The sequence below is a fragment of the Heloderma suspectum genome, chromosome 3 (genome assembly GCF_057233095.1).
Source record: "Heloderma suspectum isolate Gila_16-S chromosome 3, 16-S_ref, whole genome shotgun sequence".
In the NCBI taxonomy this organism is placed as follows: domain Eukaryota; kingdom Metazoa; phylum Chordata; class Lepidosauria; order Squamata; family Helodermatidae; genus Heloderma; species Heloderma suspectum.
This window is the reverse complement of record NC_139460.1, coordinates 9,224,433-9,244,325: the sequence shown is the minus strand read 5'-3', so window position 1 is coordinate 9,244,325 and position 19,893 is coordinate 9,224,433. Positions and strand designations below refer to the sequence as shown.

The 19,893-nt window shown below is 48.0% G+C and overlaps 1 protein-coding gene across 2 annotated transcripts in view; it reads left to right on the top strand.

The window, feature by feature from the left end:
• PAK1 (p21 (RAC1) activated kinase 1) overlaps positions 1–19,893 on the top strand; it is a 121,440-nt gene that overhangs the window by 69,707 nt on the left and 31,840 nt on the right. For both annotated transcript variants that reach the window (XM_084842467.1, XM_084842469.1), the window contains 3 exons: positions 11,257–11,357; positions 13,317–13,464; positions 14,684–14,715. In XM_084842467.1, the coding sequence (XP_084698593.1) occupies positions 11,257–11,357; positions 13,317–13,464; positions 14,684–14,715 (281 nt within the window). The remainder of the gene's footprint in view (positions 1–11,256; positions 11,358–13,316; positions 13,465–14,683; positions 14,716–19,893) is intronic.

Genomic DNA, 19,893 nt, shown 5'->3' with positions numbered 1-19,893 from the left:
TCGCAGGCCAGTCCCTCTTAACAATCTTGCTGCCCTATTTTGGACCAGCTGAAGTTTCCGGACCGTTTTCAAAGGCAGCCCCACGTATAACGCATTGCAGTAATCCAGACGAGAAGTTATCAGAGCGTGGATAACTGTAGCTAGGCTCTCTCTGTCCAGATAAGGGCATAGTTGGTATACCAGCCTAAGCTGATAAAAAGTGCTCCGTGCCACTGAGTTCACCTGTGCCTCAAGTGACAGTTCTGGATCCAAGAGCACCCCCAAACTACGAACCTGATCCTTTAGGGGGAGTGCAACCCCCTCCAGAACAGGTTGAATATCACCTAGCCGGGCAGATGAACCACCCACTAACAGTACCTCCATCTTGTCTGGATTGAGTTTCAGTTTATTGGCCCTCATCCAGTCCATTACCGTGCCCAGGCACTGATTCAGAACAGCCACTGCCTCACCTGGTTTTGATGAGAAAGAGAGGTAGAGCTGGGTGTCATCCGCATAATGATGGCACCTCAGCCCACACCTCCGAATAACCTCCCCCAGCGGTTTCATGTAGATGTTAAACAGCATGGGGGATAAAATAGAGCCCTGTGGAACCCCATGGCACAATTGCCATGGCACAGAGCAATAATCCCCCAGCACCACCTTCTGGAATCGGCCATCCAAGTAGGAGCAGAACCACTGTAGTGCAGTGCCTCCAACTCCCATCCCAGACAACCTATCCAGAAGGATACCATGGTCGATGGTATCGAAAGCCGCTGAGAGGTCCAGGAGAATCAACAGGGTCGCACTCCCCCTGTCCCTCTCCCGGCAGAGGTCATCCCACAGGGCGACCAAGGCAGTTTCCGTTCCAAAACCAGGCCTGAAGCCCGATTGAAATGGATCTAGATAATCCGTTTCATTCAAGAGTGCCTGGAGCTGTCCTACAACCACCCGCTCAAGCACCTTGCCCAGGAAGGGGATGTTGGCCACTGGCCTATAATTGTTAACATCCTCTGGGTCCAGGTTAGGCTTTTTCAGGAGTGGTCTAATTACTGCCTCTTTTAAAGCAGCAGGCACCTCTCCCTCTCTCAAGGAGGAATTTACAACCTCCTGGACCCAGCCGGACAACCCCTCCTTGTTTGATTTAATAAGCCATGAAGGGCAAGGGTCAAGCACACAAGTGGTTGATCGGACTTGGCCAAGCACCTTGTCCGCATCCTCAGGCCTCAGTAACTGAAACTCATCCAATAAAACTGGACCAGACGGTTCTCTGAACGCCTCTACCAATGGAACTGCATTAATGGTGGTGGGAAGTACAAGCTGGGTTTCGAAGAGGCAGAGGAACTAGAGATCAAATCGCCAACATTTGCTGCATCATGGAGAAAGCAAGAGAATTCCAGAAAAACGTCTATTTCTGCTTCATTGACTACGCTAAAGCCTTTGATTGTGTGGATCACAACAAACTGTGGCAAATTCTGAAAGTGATGGGAGTACCAGACCACCTTACCCGTCTCCTGAGAAACCTGTACGAGGGTCAAGAAGCAACAGTAAGAACCAGACATGGAACAACCGATTGGTTCAAAATTGGGAAAGGAGTACGACAAGGCTGCATATTGTCACCCTGCTTATTTAACTTATATGCAGAGTACATGATGAGAAATGCCGGGTTGGATGAATCACAGGTCGGAATTAAGATTGCCGGGAGAATTATCAACAACCTCCGATATGCGGACGATACCACCCTAATGGCAGAAAGCGAAGAGGATCTCAAGAGCCTCTTGTTGAGGGTGAAAGAGGAGAGTGCAAAAGCTGGTTTGAAACTCAACATTAAAAAAACTAAGATCATGGCATCTGGCCCTATCACTTCCTGGCATATAGAAGGGGAAGAAATGGAAGCAGTGACAGATTTTACTTTCTTGGGCTCCAAGATCACCGCAGACGGTGACTGTAGCCATGAAATTAAAAGACGCTTGCTCCTTGGGAGGAAAGCTATGGCAAAGCTAGACAGCATAGTAAGAAGCAGAGACATCACCTTGCCGACAAAGGTCCGTCTAATCAAAGCTATGGTTTTCCCAGTAGTAATGTATGGCTGTGAGAGCTGGACTATAAGGAAGGCTGAGCGCCGAAGAATCGATGCTTTCGAACTGTGGTGCTGGAGACGACTCTTACGAGTCCCCTGGACTGCAAGGAGGTCAAATCAGTCCATCCTAAAGGAAATCAACCCTGAGTGCTCATTGGAAGGACAGATAATGAAGCTGAAGCTCCAATATTTTGGCCACCTAATGCGAAGAGAAAACTCCCTGGAAAAGACCCTGATGCTGGGAAAGACTGAAGGCAAAAGGAGAAGGGGACGGCAGAGGATGAGATGGCTAGATAGCATCACCGATGCAATGAATATGAACTTGAGCACGCTCCGGGAGAGAGCGCAGGACAGGAAGGCCTGGCGTGCTATGGTCCATGGGGTCACGAAGAGTCGGACACGACTGAACGACTGAACAACAACAACAACCAATTCATGACGAATCTGAGCGACTTTATCCTCAAAGTGCCGCACAAACTTGTCACAGCGTGCTACCGAGGGTTCCACCGTCTCTCTCCCTGGCCCAAAATGTAACAGGCCGCGAACCACTCGGAAAAGCTCCGCTGGACGACACTGAGAAGATTCAATGCTGGTGGAAAAGAACTGCCTCTTTGCCACCCTCACCGCCACAGAGTAGGCTCGATAGTGGGCTCTTACCTGTGTTCGGTCAGACTCAGCACAAGTTTTCCTCCACCTGCGTTCTAGCTGTCTCCCCTCTTGCTTCATTGCCCTCAGCTCAGGAGTATACCAAGGAGCTGGCCGGGCTCTGCTCAGAGGGAGAGGGCGCTTGGGCGCGATCGTGTCAACCGCCCGAGTCATCTCTGCATTCCACAGAGCGACCTGGGCTTCGACAGGAGCACCAGCCATACCAGCAGGAAAATCCCCCAGAGCCCTCTGGAATCCATCGGAATCCATTAATCTCCGGGGGCGGACCATTTTAATAGGTCCCCACCCTTGCAGAGGGGAAAGGCCGCCAGAAGTCTAAACCTCAGCAGGAAGTGATCTGACCATGACAAAGGGACAGATGTTAATTCCTCCACTTTCAGATCACCATCCACCTGCCCAGTCGAGAAAACCAGATCAAGTGTGTGTCCTTTTATATGCGTTGGGCCGATGACATGTTGGGACAGCCCCATGGTTGTCATGGCGGCCATGAAGTCCTGAGCCGCCCCGGATACAGCGGCCTCGGCATGGAAGTTGAGATCCCCCAGGACCATCATCCTGGGGGTCCTCAACACCCAAGTCCGAGACCACCTCCGTCAGCTCAGGCAGGGAGTCTGATGGGCAGCGGGGTGGGCGGTACACCAACAGAATCCCTAATCTGTCCCGGGTACCCAACACAAGGTACAGACACTCAAGATCTGCACTCAAATGAGCAGGAAGCCTGGAGAGGGAGATTGAATTCCTATAGACCACGGCAACCCCCCCTCCCTGACCCTCAAGTCGGTGTTGGTGCTGCACCGAGTACCCAGGAGGGCACAGCTGGGAGAGAGTGACCCCTCCCAGTTCCCCCACCCAGGTCTCAGTAATACATGCCAGGTCAGCCCCCTCATCCACAATCAAATCATGGATGAGGGAGGTCTTATTTTGGGCCGACCTGGCATTCAGCAGCAGCAGACCCGAGGGCAGACTGGTAAGGCTGCCAGGAACCATCAGGTTGGTGGAAAAACCAGAAGAGGGGACAGCTGTAAGGTGTCTAGCCCCTCTTCTCCTCAGCTGGCCTGTTAATCCCCCAACGCCATACCTCCCCCTGCCCGTGACCACAGTTATGGTGGCACCTCCCCCACCCCCTGAGTTGCCCAATAGTCCTCCCAGGCACATATTAAAATATTAAGATATAAAATACACAACAGTTTAAAAATATATATATATATAAAAGAGATAAAAGAGAACAGCAGCTAAGAAGGAGCAGATAGTCCACGTTTGCCCCTTCCCCTTGTCTTTAAAGCTGCTGCCCTCTGCTGCTGCTGCTATTTGCTGCTGGTATTGTGGCTGCTGGTGTCTCTGGAGAGGCAGGTGGGTAGATCCTCAGGTCCTACGCGACTCCAAGTGCGACGCCAAGTGCGCACTTAGTGTCGCACTTGGCGCGACGCCGAGGCGCATGCCTTAAGTACCTGTGGGCGGGGGCAGAAGCAGGCTCAGGCTCAGGATCACCCGGTGCAGCTGCTGGCTGGTCCTCCTTCCCCAGGCTCCTTCCCTTTAGCTGATGACAAACTTAAATACAGCCTTAAGGATCCATCTCCCCATGAAAAGATGTGCAAGCACTTTGCCCTTTTCTTTTTCTCCCACTTGCCTTAAGAAAAGAAACTGAACGTGGAATATTTGTCTGGGGTACAAACAGTAGGAGTATGTGGCTCAACCAGCTCTATTTGGCATTCAGGCGGCCACCTCCCTCTCATTTACTTATATCAGCTCTTCCTCAAGAATGCTGATGATGCGCTGCTCAGCACGCATATCTACTCTTTGAATTAAATTCAGAGATTTGCACTTTCTTAATCCAATCACAGACGCTTGGGTTTTCTGGAGCACTTACAACTGACCCCCTGTGCTTTTGTGACTCCTTTCCCAGCTCGCATACAGTTCTGTCCTCATTAGGCGGGTCCAGGCTGAAGCATTTGGGTGCCGTAAGTAGAAAATCCACATGGCGCAACGCCCCCCTCCATAAAAAAATAATTGAACTGACAGCTTGACACCCTTTTATGGTGCCCAAAATCTGTTGCCATGGTAAACGATGTCACTTGGTCTCGATGGAATGGCCAACAAGCCCTGCTCCTAGTTTTCTTATACTCCACGTACACAGATTTACTTTCATGTTACTAGCAATTAATTCAGGCTGTATCGTTAATTTGTGTTCCAGCATCTAATTTTAAAGTTACCATGTCTGCAGTGGTTGGGAAATAGTCCAGTGATATATCCCCAGAATACAGTCCATTGATACCTTTCCTTTTGCACCATCCCAGTGAACTCCCCCCCCCCCCCCCGCGCTGTATTTACTGCACTGTTTATTTATGTGAGAAATGTATATGACGACTTTCAGGGTAAAGCCTCCTTTCAATGGCTTACAAAGATAATCAACACAATAATAAAACACATTTTAAAATACATACAGAACAATCCAATTGCAAAACTAAAAACAACTGCACTTCAAAAGCACAGCGCAACACTTTTCACACATCGTAGATCGATACGCAAACGTTTTAAGGGATTGTTTAAAAGCTTACAACAATGGGGCCATATGTACTTCATTTGGGAGAGAGTTCCAGAGGTATGGGGCCACCACCGAAAAGTGCCTACCAGTCTGATGGACCGTCAAGGGTAGGTGTGATCGGGCACCTGCCAAGGGCCCACACCCCAGCAGGGGCCCACTGATAGAAGCCCCCTGGAGTTGCTCCTCTTCTTTGCTATTGCAACTTGCTTCTTCACCTATCTCTTGCTCTGACCCAGACAGTGGTGGTAGTGAGAAGGAGGAGCAGGAGATGCCATGGCTTGCTTGGTCACTGGTTCTCTGCTTGTCAAGCAAGCAAATGGCAGCAGCAGTGAGAAAGCAGATGAGGAGCAATAGCTGCTGGTGACCCCAGATAGCTGGGGATGGTGGGAGTTGAGGTCTGACACATCTGGAGGGTGCTGGGGTGGGGGAGGTCACTATACGGTTGGGGGAAAAGACAATGGGAGGGGAGGGGAATCCCATGCTTGAAGGAAGCATCTGGTTTCGCCTGTTAGGAGAAGGATATGCTGCAACATGGATAAAAATCACATGTAACTATTGAAACAGCATCATTTAAGGAAAAAATAAATATGTGCCCTGGGCTTCCTCCCATTCCCTTAGAAGACCAGTCCCCAGTTCATGCCGAAATCCCAGGTAATGGTATCAGTGTGATCACCCAGTGTGATCTTAAAGCTGTCGCACGACATATATGAGAAGGTTAACCCAGGGGTGGGCAGACTTCTAAAGGGGAAATATCTCCTAAGGGAGGAAGGGCTGTAATTCAGTGGTAGGGATGGTTAGGCACCTGCGAAGGGCCCACACCCCAGCAGGGGCCCACTGACAAAGCCCCATGGAGTTGCTTCTCCTTTTTCCCCGTTCATTCCCCTGCCTTTTTGCTTTAGCCCAGACAGCAGTGGTGGTGAGAAGGAGCAGCATGGATGCCACGGCCTCCTTGCTCCCTGGCGTGCTGCCCGTCAAGCAAGCAAGTGGTAGCAAAGAAGAGAAAGAGGACGAGGAGCAAGAGCAGCTGGTGACCATGGCAGTGAGACAGTGGACTCACTGAGGGAAGGAAGCCCATGGAGGGTGTCTTGCCCAAGGGCCCTCCAAAACCAGGAGCCAGTGGGTGGGGAGCCCCTGTTTTGCATGCAGAAGGTCCCAGCTTTGATCCCCAGCATCTCCACATAGGGCAAGAAAAACTTCCTAAAACCCTGGACAGCCATTGCCAGTCAATGGCTGGGTTCACACAACACACTAACCCACGATGGTTTATTTTCCAGAACTACCCATGATGGGTTAGTGTGTTGTCTGTGGGATGTCACCTCCACAGTGGGTTATTCCCCACAAATAAGCCACCCTGAGAACCCACAGTCTGCAGTACGGGTTATTTTACCTATGGTGGGTTAGCATGTTGTCTGTCGTGCCAGTGTGGGTTACGGAGACCGCCTACAGAGCTGCTCATCAAGAGCAGCCAAAACCGCATCCACTGCTCTGCTCCCCTCAGGCGATCTCTACTCCCACCGCAACGGAAGCTGGGATACCTGCCCAGCTGTGTGGGAGGACTACAAGAGGAGGGGTGAACAGGCGAAATGAAATAAACAACTTTGTGAAGCTTGTTTGCCTGACTGTCTCACAGGAGCACAGTCGGTCGTTTGCATAACCACCTACCCAGCGCAGCTTGCCACCCACCATGGGCTAGTGTGATGGTGTGCATGCAGCCAGTCTCAACAACACTAGATGGACCAAGGATATAAGGCAATTTCCTATGACTACAGCCTTGACGATTCTTTTCTTTTTACTAGAACCTGAAGGTCCACCAACTAGGGCTGGATACAAAATGGTGGCCTAACTGGGCTTTCGTGCGCTTAGAATGAAGGACTGGGTCGCCTCCAAGTACCCGTTCCAGGAATTTGTTTCCGGTATCAGAATCAAACTTACGAGTCCTTTCACACGAGGGCCGGCCCAAGACATTTTGCTGCCTGAGGCAGATTAGCAAATGAAGTTTCACCCCCACCCCTCCAAGTCAGGGTGCACAAATTCACCCAGACAGTTGTTGTTTTGGCACATAAGAGCATATGAGCCATGTTGGATCAGACCAAGGGTCCATCTAGTTCAGCATTCTGTTCATATAGTGGCCAACCAGCTGTTGACCAGGAAATCACAAGCAGGACATGAGTGCAACAGCACCCTCCCGCCCATGTTCCCCAGTAACTGGTGTATCTAGGCACACTGCCTCCGGTACTGGAGGTAGCACTTAGCCATCAGGACCAGTACCCAATGATAGTCTTTTCCTCCATGAAGTTGTCCAACCCCCTTTTAAAGCCATCCAAAGTGGTGGCCGTCGCTACATCTTGTGGTAGTGAATTCCATAGTTTAACTCTGCGCTGTGTGGAGAAGGACTTTTCTCTCTCGTGAATTTTCTGCACATGAGGCAGAAAATCTCACAAGCACCTCTTCTCCAGCCCTGGCAATAAAAATGCAACGACATAACTGACTAACAAGTTGTTGCCCTTTCATTACACCCTCTGCTACCTGAGGGGGCCACTTCACTCTGCCTAATGGTAGGGCCAGACCTGATTCATGCTTGCTTTCCTCCAGGTTTTCTTCATTAGGTCTAATGGGGGGCGGGGAATACACCTTCTGTGTTGTATGAAAATGTTATGGACTAATGTAAGTCCATTAATTTCAATGGGTTTCCTCCAGGGGTAGGCAACGTTTTTTGGGCTGTGGGCACATTTGGCAATTCAGGAAGCTGTCCTGTCCACCCCCACCACAAAATGGAATGGCAAAGGACAAGTAACCTGCCCAAAAGACTGAGGACAAGCAAAGGTAGGGCCTGAGCCCCAACAAAGTGAACCACAACAGTTTTCTACACCAACAGAAACCTATTTCACAGTAATCCAAGCTGCCAGTAGCAACGTGTGTTAATTAAAAAATAAAAAAGAGGGAGGGGTTGGGCACTGAGAAAGATGTCTGGGGGTGTGGTGACGTCTACAGATACCACATTGCCTACCTCTTGTTCTGCTTGAAGTAGGATTAACACTGGATACAACCCTTTAGTTCAGCCTCCCCACAACCTCCAGATGTGTTGAACCACAACTCCCCAAATCTTCAGCCAGTATGGCTATTGGCCAGATGCAAAATGGTGGCTTGATGGGGCTTTTGCACACTTAGAATTAAGGGCCATGCTAGCTGAAGACTGTGGGAGCGGTAGTTCATCTGGAGGGTACCAGACTGGGTCAAGGCTGCTTTAGTTGTTGCTATTGTTGTTAAACCATTGGGAGTCAAAATTCTTCCCAATCTACTATAAAACCCCTTGAGATCTAGCAGTAGATCCCAGTTTATCTTCGGCCCAACTGTGGGTGAGCCAGTGGGGAAGCAAGGTGGGGGCTTTCAGAGACAGCTGAGGGGTCAAAATGAATTTCTTGTCCCCTGTTTGAATGACACAAATCCAACAAACAGGCAGAGAATGGGGGCTACGCTAGGAGGCTCAGGTGAACTGGATAATTTCCTCACTTCCTCACTGGAGCTATATAAGGCCAGGAGAGCGAGATCCAACTACCCCTCTCTTTCTCCCTCCCTCCCCGTAAGGCTTTGCCAAGGTCAGATAGCCTGTAGGCCTAATAAAATTCCTGTAGAAGCAACGAAGGAAGGAAATTCCATATATGAAGGCGTGTTGGCTTTCTGTGTCTGCTGTTAAGACCTGTAGGTGCTGTTGGGTGTATTGGTAAAAAATGGGAGCTCTGAGCTTTGATTGATTGATTGACTGTAGCTTTTGTTGATTACTTGGGAGAGGCCGATTTAGTGGCTGAGTCAGAGTTAAAGAAATGTAGTGGGGGGTTGGACTTTTTGTTTGCTTTTGAGGCATGTTTGGTTTAGGGATGGAATTGTAGTAGGAGATGAAAGAAAATATTAAAAGATAACTTACAGTTCCACAAAAGAAAAAGGTATCTGATATAGTAGTAGTATACACCAATAATAATATTTAAGATTGGTATATTGCTTTCAACTGTTAAAAGTGCTTCATGTGCATTATCTAACTGTTATCCTTACAATAGCCTGTAAGATAAGTCAGTTTTACTATCTTCCGTGGGGTGGGGTGGGGGAGTAGGTGGTTTGCTTAAGCTCACTGGCTAGTTCACTGCAGAGGAGACATTTGAACTGGGGACTCCCTTGTTTGTAGATCATTCCTTGTGTGCTCTGAATGTTTTATTGAGATCAGCCTTTTTTAACCCGTTGCCCTCCAGATGTGGTAGCCTACAACTCCCATGCTGATGAGAGTTGATGGGAGTTGTAGTCCAACACATCTGGCTGGCACCAGGTGTGTTTGGGAAGGCTGCTCTAGACATAAAGTAAATTTAAGTCTTACGGATTTCATTGGGAGAGATTTGAGCTTAACTGTGGTTGGACTGTGCCCTAACTTCTATGCATTTGGGCCCAATCACTCAGTGGTGGAGCTTATGTTTTGCACATAGGAAGCCCCAGGTTCAGATCCCAACATCCCAGCTGAATGATTTGAGAAAGCTAGGGTCAGCATAATTTCTCTGCCTGAGAGCTGGAGAACAGCTGCTTGATGTGTAATATGCAAAACAAGCAGGCAAAACTAAGCCCATGTTATCATCTATAACATGAAATACACACTACAATCTGTTTTGTTTAGTAGTAATGGCTATTTAGAAAATGGGTGTTTTGGCTACAAAGCTTTGGGCTCTGTAGGTCACGGCGGGGAGAGAGAGAACATTTTAAAATACATTCCCATTTTGAGTGTACATGTTCATGTGGATTTGTTGATACCGGCATAACAAAATTCTCATTCTGTGGCTACTGAGCACGCTCAGTCTTCATTGTACCTTTTTTTTTTTTTTTTAGCCCTCCCCCCTCTTTGGTTTTTTTCCCCCCAAAGACTATTTTGTACTTCTGCAAACCTCATGGTTCCCCAAGCATACTGCTACCTCCCCCTTCTTTCTCTGTTTTGGCTGCAATCTGTGGCTCCGTTTTGGCTGCAATCCCACTGGCACTCACCACCTGAGTTCACTATTAGAAAGAATGATAATTCTTGCCTTTGTGCTGTGAAAAGCTGCACTTGCTGATTTCCTCAGACCAAGCAGCTGTTATAGGCTTAGGTGGAGGTGGCCAGGCTGGTGGTTCCCCCCCACTCGTTCTGCCAGTGGCCACCCCACTTCTTCTTAGCCTAGAGGTAATCCTTCTTTGCTGTTGGCAAGGTTGCTTGAGGCACATAGGTGTGTTGCAACCACCTTGCTTGCTTGCTGTAGTTCTCTGCTTGTGATGCTGCCCTATAGTAAGATTTGCATGTGGCTGATCCCTGCTTGGCTGGGTTTACAGAGAATCCCGTGTTGGGGTTTCTGTTGGTTGCTTCTACCCTCCTCTGAATATGGGGAAATGTGACGCACTGATGTGACAATTCACAGTTGCAGTGTGTTTTATGTGCTACGTTTATGTCCCACCTTCCTTCCGTCGTGGGACTCAAGGCAGCATACACAGGGGGTCTGGTGCGGTGTGTATCCATCCACTGTCCAAGCACTAACCAGAGGTGTGGATCTGGTTAGCTTTGGCAGGGTTGGCATTTCTAGACCAAGTCTGGGGGCCTTAAGAGAGGCATTTCAACCATTTACAATGGGCGGGGCGGGGGACTGCATGATTGATGGTTGGGGGAAAGGGAGTGGGGATATCTGGGGAACCCTGTAGGGCAAGATTGGTCCTGAGGTGAGCCAGGTTTGGTCCATGGGCCTGAGTTTCAACACCCCTGGCCTGTTGCCTCCCTGCTTTTTCCTGGTTCCACTCGCCTCTCCTTCCTCTGTTTCCCCATTTCAGATTGTAATCACAAATGTTAGATTGCGGGCAGCTCAAGGTGGGGACCTTTCCCATTGTATTCTGTGAAGTGCCATGCAAATAAATAAATAGAATGAAAGTGTTAGTCAAGGGAGTCTGCTTCCTCTTCTTTAGTTTTGCTTCACTCCCCCTTTTCTTCTTCCAACAGCCAACAAAAGGAGGGAGAAAGAGCGACCCGAAATCTCCCTCCCTTCAGATTTTGAACACACGATTCATGTTGGATTTGATGCTGTGACAGGCGAATTCACAGTAAGGAGACATGGGCTGTGGGAGGGCGGGAGGGCTAGCAGGGCGAGGTTTGAATGAGCACCATGGACTGGTTTTATCTGCTAGGTTGATGGTGGCTAGCTTATAAATTGCAGCCCGGCAGTACACAAGTGGACAATTTCTGGTGATCTCCCTAGCATTTGCTGGTTGGGATTTAAAAAAAAAATTATCTCTTACATTTATATCCTGCGCTTCAAGGAGCTGGGATGGCATACATGGTCTTTCCCCGCTAACTTTATCCTCACAACAGCCCAGAATGGGCTGAGATACCTATTGAGGTTTGTGGCTGAGTAGGGATTTGAACCTGGGTCTCCCCAGACCTGGTCAAACACCCTAACCACTACACCACGGTGGCGCTCTTGCCAAGGAGGCTGGTCTAGGGGACCTTAATTTGACCCATCAAGTCACGCCATAGGCTCTTATGCAAGGGTGCACACTTGGGATCATTTAACAGTGATTTAAACAACAGTCTTTTCAGTGTCACAATACTCCTGATGTACTTATTATGGAATAAGCTTTTGTGAGCCAAAGGAGGCTTCGTTGTATGCATGGAAGATGTCACCTAAATGGGTAGATATACTATGAGTCCAGAAAGAAGATTTTTTAAAATATTATTTTTTGCAAGTGAGGCCAAAGGTGTAGACCTGCTTTCCCCTTGGGATCTAACTATTGCAGAATGGTTGTTGGAGAAATACCCCAAAGAAATAAAAGCAGGGGTTATCTAGGATGCAGGAGCTTGGGTGGAGGAAGCGGGGATCCACACAATTATTTTAATTCAGTATAAATTTATTAGATGGTATCAGCAGCTCATAGCTTTTGGAAATCTCAGTGGAGGAGGCTGTTGCAGGTGCTGGAGGATGAAACAAGTCCTTTTCCACAGACCTCCTGATGTAGCTGTCACTTTGCCATACTTACAGTGGCCACTGGGGAATAGCCCTGTTACCTTGGAAGTATGATACTGAGCACCGGACCCACATAAAGCAAGATAGTTGTGTCCCAAAAGGGCAGCGGCCCTCCACACCTGGAGAAAAGGTATTAACAGTTCCTGGCATCTTGAATCTCCAGATTGTAGCCTTATAACAAGCTAAATGTGAGTCAGTAGTATGATGCAGCTTCAAAAAAGGCTAATGTGATTTTTAAACTACAGTAATTAAAACCATCGTTTCCAAGAAATAGTTCCACTTCATGCTGCACTAGTCAGAGCTCATGTGGAGTATTGTCTCAAGTTCTGGGCGCTGTGTTTTAAGAAGGTTGTAGGCAAACTGGAACGGGATCAGAGGAGGGCAATGAAAATGGCCAAGGGTATGGAAGGCAATGAGCAAAGGTGGAAAGAATTGGGTACAATTAGGTGGAAAGAAGTGGGTACAATTAGTGTGGAGAAGAGAAGACGTGAGAGCCCTCCTCAGATATCTGTGAAAGGCTGTCACGTAGAAGATGGCAAAGGCTTTCTCTCTGCTGCCCTTGAGGGTGGGACTAGATCTAATGGGCGTAAGTTGCAAGAGGGCAGATTTCGATCGAACATTAGGATCTTGGTGATAAGAGCTGTTCAACAATGGAGCCAATTGGCCAGAGGCATGGTGGGCTCTCTCTCACTGGACAGCCATCTGCTGGCGATGCTCAAGCTCAGGATTTCCTGCAACAAGCAGGAAGTTTGGCCTAGATGGCCTACGAAGGCCTCTCCAACTCTGGTTCTACCACTAAGTCCCCCCCCCCATCCAAACAAACTCATTCTCCTCCAGTTGCTTTGAATTTAAACTCTAGTTTGAGTTCCCTATTTGAGCAGGTATGAATGTGATTAAGGATCCAAACTCCTCCACTTGGGACCCAGACACCGAATGACTCAAGATGTCCTGCTCTTAAGCAAAGGGAGCAGCTCCGTTGGAAGTTGTTCCGTCTGAGGGCGTGTGCTGATGCTGACCGCTCTTCTTGTCCTTCTCCCAGGGCATGCCAGAGCAGTGGGCCCGCTTGCTGCAGACCTCCAACATCACCAAATCAGAGCAGAAGAAGAACCCACAGGCAGTCCTTGACGTGCTAGAATTCTACAATTCCAAAAAGACCTCCAATAGCCAGAAATACATGAGCTTCACAGGTAGGTGATCTTGATTAGGCCTTTTAAAAACAACAATTAGGCTTTTTAAAAACAACAAGCAGAAAACCCTCCTTGTAGAGAAGCCAGTTATGCTTTGTTGGCTTTGCATTGGCATAGCTGTAGGCTGGGTTTTTTGTTCTTTTGTGAAGATGCACTTGAGACTACAAGAAAATGTGCGTTGATCTCAGCCACGAACCGATACCCTGGATACCAGGGGTTTTTTTTAATAAGGAAAATTTTGAATTGCATGGTAGCATGTGATTGTAATGTGTGCTCATAGTGTGCGCTGCTACAACACAACCCTGCATTTTCATTGTGTGTGTGTGCACATGCTTTGTTGCTTAGAGTGGCCTTCAAAAACATTTAGATGGAGAGGCAGAAAATCTTCAGAACTGGGAATTTGACCATGCTAATGCAGAAGGGTTAATGTGAATTCAAGCTTTGATCAAGAAGATCCACAAACTCCAATAAAATCTTATTTGGAGCAAGGGGTATAAAAATACACCTAAGAGCAAGAGAGAAAAAATACTCAGATCCATAAACACAGCATAGGAGTCCCTGTTATGAATGCCATACTGGATATTTTTTGGCATCATCACACTTTTCTGGTATCACCATAAAATTGACAGCTTTGTGACTAGTCAGGAATGGGGCCCTCATATTCCAAAACCAGGGAGGGCAACCTCCAGCCTGTCGGAATAATCTAGCCCTCGCTGAGGCCCAGTCCAGCCCATGGAGAGTTGAGCACCTTGTGTGGGCTCTCACCTCCCTGCCCAAGGGCGAGCAATGCAAAGGGGAATTCCTCTGTTTTTTCCAGAGATCAAGATACAGAACATATAACTCTATTACAAAATCCAGCTGAAATCCTAATTAAATATCTGAAGGCTAAAATTGGACTCCAGAAGGGATGTAAAAGCAAATGCCAGCCAGGAGCAGGGAGATGCTTTTTGTACTTCTTCCCTTCCAGTCTTGATAACATCTGTTAATTTGGATGTGTCGGATATAAGAGGGGGAGGTGTTATAGTCTCAATTGCCCATCAGAAGCAAAGAGCTGTGGCCAATTGGGGAGGAAGGGTGTGGTTCCGAAACCACCAGCTGTAGTCATTTATCTATTGTGATTTTTAGTGATCCCCTTTTCACTAGTTTGATCTGAGCTGTCTTTGGTGTGAACTAGACTACATGCGTAGGCGATTTGAAAGGTTTTCTATTTTTCTTCTAGATAAATCTGCAGAAGATTATAACAACACACTGGTAAGTCTTCTTCCAGTGGCCTAGATTACCTGGTAAGATGCAGATCCACTAAGTGTGGATCCACTAAGTGTGTGTCAGTCCACTGAAATTGCTTTTGATCTTTGTATCAGGTCAAGCTGTAACTTGCACTGTGTAAAGTCTGCTTAACATGGTGATTTCAAAGTACTTGACCCAGATGTATCCAGCCATTTGTTGTATTCCAGAGAATAGCCGCCTTAAGGAGACATCAATCCTAGGAACACTTAGGTGCAATCCTATGCATGGTTAGACAGGGAAAAGGCCTAGAAAAGGCCTTGCTGGCTGGGGAATGCTGGGAGTTGTAGGCCTTTTCTTTGTCTAAACATGCATAGGATTGCGCCCTTAATCACAAAGTGAGTTCTGCTGAAGTGTGCATTCCCTCTGTGGGTTTGGCCAAAGGCAGGGTGGGTATGGCCTGGCCAAAGGCAGGGTGGGTATGGCCTAATGTGATTAGTACCATTCCAAACCTACTCAGAAGAAAGCAGGACAAGGCTTTGAAGATTATATTGTATTAAGCAGTATGCAAATATTACTACTGCTGTCTACTTAGAAGTCAACAGCATTTTCAAACAGCATCTGAAAATACCAAACCTCTCCATGTCTACTAACAAGGAAGCAGGTGGCCTGCTTGCAGAATGCACACCTCAGAATGTTTTGCAACACAGTTATTTCCAGGGGATTTAAAGGTTAATTGCCCTTAAATACCCTCAGTGGAGGCTGGTGGCTCTGATGTCAGTGGGGTGGTGAATCCGTTCTAGGTTTTAGTCAGAACTCTAAAGTAGCTAGCCAAGGTGTGAAGCACCTTGCTTTGCACGTTGGATAGCTCCTTCAGCGTTCTTTTTGGTTTTGACTGAAACCCAGAGCGGATGCACCACCCCACTGAGATCGGAGCTACCAGCCTCCACTGAATACCCTCTTATCTCTGATCAGAGATAAGAGCCGAAGAAGCTAGGGGAGCCACATTCCTGATGCAAGGCGTTGTTCACACCACATAACCGAACTGTGTTTCTGAAAGCTTCCTTTGGGTAGACCTTAGGAATGGGTGGCGATTCCATCTCTGCGGGGTCTTTCATAGGAAACGCCTTGTCTGCTTTGCTTTATCATGTTCCAAGGTAATATTTTTCACGGGAAGCCGTCTCAGTCATTAGCATATGAGGTCTGCCTGTATGACCTGCATTGGCGAGTAACCCACGCTAGGAAATGGAACTGTGTTCCTGGATTTTGCTGTACGGAGAGTATAGAGATGGTGGGCGCAACCTAGGATACAGTGAAGTATATCCCTCTGTTGGGTGGAACCCATTCTCTCAACCCCAGCCCCAGCCTCTTTAGCCTTTGTATGTGCTGCAGACCAACCTTTCCCAACCTGGTGCCCTCCAGAGGTTTTGGACTTCAACTCCCATCAGCCAAAGCCAGCATGGCCAATGGCCAGGAATGCTGGGAGTTGTAGTCCAAAAATCTGGAGGGCACCAGGCTGGGGAAGGCTGAAGAAGGCAATCTTGGGCTAGATAGCCATGCTAGTTGGGGTGATGGGAGTTGGTGTCCCCAGACATCTGGAGGGCACCAGGTTGGCAAAGACTTGTCTTCTCTGACCGGCAGAGGCTCTACAGGGTCTTAGGCAGGGGTCTTTCCCACCACCTGCTCCACGATTCTTTGGACTGGAGATACCAGGGGTTGAACATGGGACCTCCTGTGTGCAAGGTAGTTGCTGTACCACTGAGCTACGGACCCTCCCTGACCTCTTCCTCACACTGCCACCAGCTTCTCCAGTGGGGCCCAGGAGGCGGTGACACCTGCAGGCTGACTTAATCCCTCGCTAGGCACCCTAAGAAAGCAAGGAAAGGGATGCTTTGTGGAAGACGCTTCCTGCAAGTCCATCACAGATGGGGTGGGCCATAGGCGGAACGGGGAAGGGGAGTGCGCACAGGGGAAACGGTGGAGTGAGAGAAAGGGGAGCTCCCTCCTTCAACCCTACCCAGAAGTGCAGCTAGGTAATTTTAGATCCTAGACTTAACCGCCCCCCCGCCGCCGCCCAGCGCCTTTAGACAGCCTTGTGTATTACTTGAGTTGTAAAGCACACAACTAACATGTTATCTTGCCCTCTCGACTGGGAGCCGGGAGATCTGGGTTCTAGTCCCCACTTGGCTGTGGAAGCGCACTGGGTGACTTTGGGCCAGTCGCAGACTCTCAGCCCAACCCACCTCTCAGGGTTGTTGTGAAGATACAATGGAGGAGGAGGAGGACTACGTATGCCGCCTTGGGTTCCTTAAGGAGGAAAAAAGGCGGGATATAAATGCAATAAATAATAAACCCCTTCTACATTCCTTATACATTAGAATATTTGCTTGCCCTGATAAAGGTAATTCTCTGAGCATGTGCAGTTTCGCCGTTTAAGCTCACTTAAATCCCAGCAGTATCACGATTACAGGAATAAAATGGTAGCAGGTAGCTTCTGCTACTCTGATGCCCTTGTCACCTGCCACTCGCTGAGCAGTCGGGGGTGGGGGTGCTGGGCTTGCCGGGCCTTGAACTTGGTCCCCAAGGTCCACGTCTAGCTGCACCACTGACCTTACTGTGACTTTTCTGCTGCCCACCCTCTCCTAACCTTCGATCCCACTCTGTCTTTCCCCTTCCAATATTTACAGGTTCCTACTTCTCCCCCCTCCCCCCAATTGTAGATGGTGGAGCTGAACTGGAGAGTTCGTAGCTGAAGCCGCCATGTGGGCCAAGGACATAACTGCTCCCCCATCCTCAGCCACTGCATTACACCAAACGCTCAGTGACTTACGGCCGAACGCGTGAGAAAGCATCATGGGGCAAAGGTCCCCTTCTGAAGGGAAGCGAGGGGCTAAGTCTGTGGTGTTTGGTGCAGACACATGGCCCCTTCTCAGTATGTGTGGCTTGCTGCTGCTGCTTTCACTGGCATAAAGAGCATTGTGAGAGGCAGTATTACATCTTCGTCGTCCCCCCTCCCGCTCCCGATGTGGCAGATGTGCACCCGAATGGGTAACCTTCTTTAATAAGATGGCTTCACTGCGCTGTTCCAGTGGTGGGTCCATACCTCATTTAGGCCGGGAAGCTGGGCTAGGTTGAGAAGATGGGGGACTCACTCGGGGGGCTATAGCTGGATAGCAGAGCACGTTCTTTGCATGCAGGAGGTCCCAGGTTCTACTCTGGTATCTTGTGATAGAAGGATCAAGTAGCAGTTGATAGGACAGACTTCTGCTTGGGACCCTGGGGAGCTGTTGTCTGTCAGAGGAAACAATACTGGCCACAATGGACGGACCACTTGACCTGGAATAAGGCTGCTTCTTGTGTTCCTAAGGGGGGAATCCTATGCATGTAGGACTTTTTTCTGTCTAAAGAATTCCCAGCATACCCCAGCTAGCAAAGCTTTGCTGGCTGGGGCATGCTGGGATTTGTAGGACTTTTTCCTGTTTGAACATGCATACAATTGTGCCCTAAGCTCATCTTGTGAACTTTATGGTTCAGTGGGCATTTTAAACTTGCATTTGTTGGGCGTGTAGTTGTAGAGATCAATGTCTCAATTCTATTATATTGCCGGTACGTATATATGTACAACAGTGTATGCCCCCCCATACTTTTCCATTCCTCTGTAAGCCATTTTAGATTATTAGCATTGGATAAATCAAGCACCTGCCATCTCTTTCTTCTTCTCCTTCTGGCAGTGTGTCAGTGTCTTCAATAGTTGGCTGGCAGGCAGCAGTCCAACAGGTAAAGGTTGCCCAGCACTGTCCTTCCACACTGGGGAAACACTTCACCTGTTGAGTATCATTGATGACAACTGTTTAACATGGTTGCTTTCCCTTTAAAAGTTCAGGTAAGGCTTAAATGCAGAGAAGAGTTGACAAGAATCCAGAAATGAGACAGAGGGGGGGTGAGGGAGAACTGACAGGGATATAAAAAAGCAAAACAACCATTCCGCAAGTGTGAAGTTGGCCTAGTTCTGTTAATGAGGCTGTTAGTTTGTTATTGGTGGAATAAAGAATGCCACACAACACCCTCTATTTTAAATCTAAAACAAGCATAGAAACAGTTATGGGTATGAAGTAATCATGGTATTAAAGTAATTTTTAAAACCCACCCCTTTCCATACAATGAATAAAATTAGACATCTGCATTTAACACCTACACATTAATAAGACTTTCTTGCTTTGGAGCAATCATGTTTGTTTTAAAATGAGACAGCTTTTCTCTGTGTCTGCTTTTACCCACAACCAAGAAATTACAGCGCAAGCAGGATTCTTTGTTTTCTTCCAACACTAAATTCCTGAATTTTTCAAATTTTGTCTCCTACTTGCTTCAAACTTAAGGCAAGTTTCTAGCCCTCATGTTCTTGGATACACTTGAATGGTATAGGACATACCTGAGAGAGTACCTTCTCCCTTACCAACCTACCCAATCACTGAGGTCATCAGAGGTCATGCGCCTGGTGGTTTCACATGGGCCTATGGCTTGACTGCAGTCTACCCTGAGAAGAGCTTTCAGTGTGGTGGCCCCGTTCTGGTGGAACTCTCTTCCTCTGGAGGTCAGGCAGGCACCAACACTGGTTTGTTTTCAGCACATCCTGGAAACAGCTCTTTCCCAGGAAGCCTTTCTTGGTTAACCAGCCTCGATTTTATTGACACTTCTGTTTTTTAAAGAATAATCTTAATAACATGTTTTTTCTGTATCTTTTATTTTATTGCTTGTTGTCCACTGCTCTGGAATCTGTTCAGATGTGGAGCAGTGTTCAAATGTTGTAAATAAATAAACAGCTATATTCAAGTTAACGTTTTCACAGTTGCTTTTGGGTAGTTTTCAATATAGGCACCCTCTGCAGTTTGTACCTTACTTGATGGCTGATCAGCCTTTTTATGTCTGTAGAACTTGCTGCCAATGGAAAATCTGCCTTTATGCATTCTCTCCCCCACTTTCCTTTTGAAAAATACCTGAAGACTTTTTATCCAGGCAGTTTGAGAACATCTACTCTGCAAAAGGGGATTTGGGGTGGCCTCTCAACAGGCAACTTCTCCTGCCGTGTTGGCTTTTTCACCCTGTGCATTCAGCATCTGCTGCAACGTTGCAGGGGATGTGTTTTTGCCCTTTATTTCAACTCCCCCCTGATCTGAAAGCAGAGGGAGGAAACGTGGGAGCCCTCTA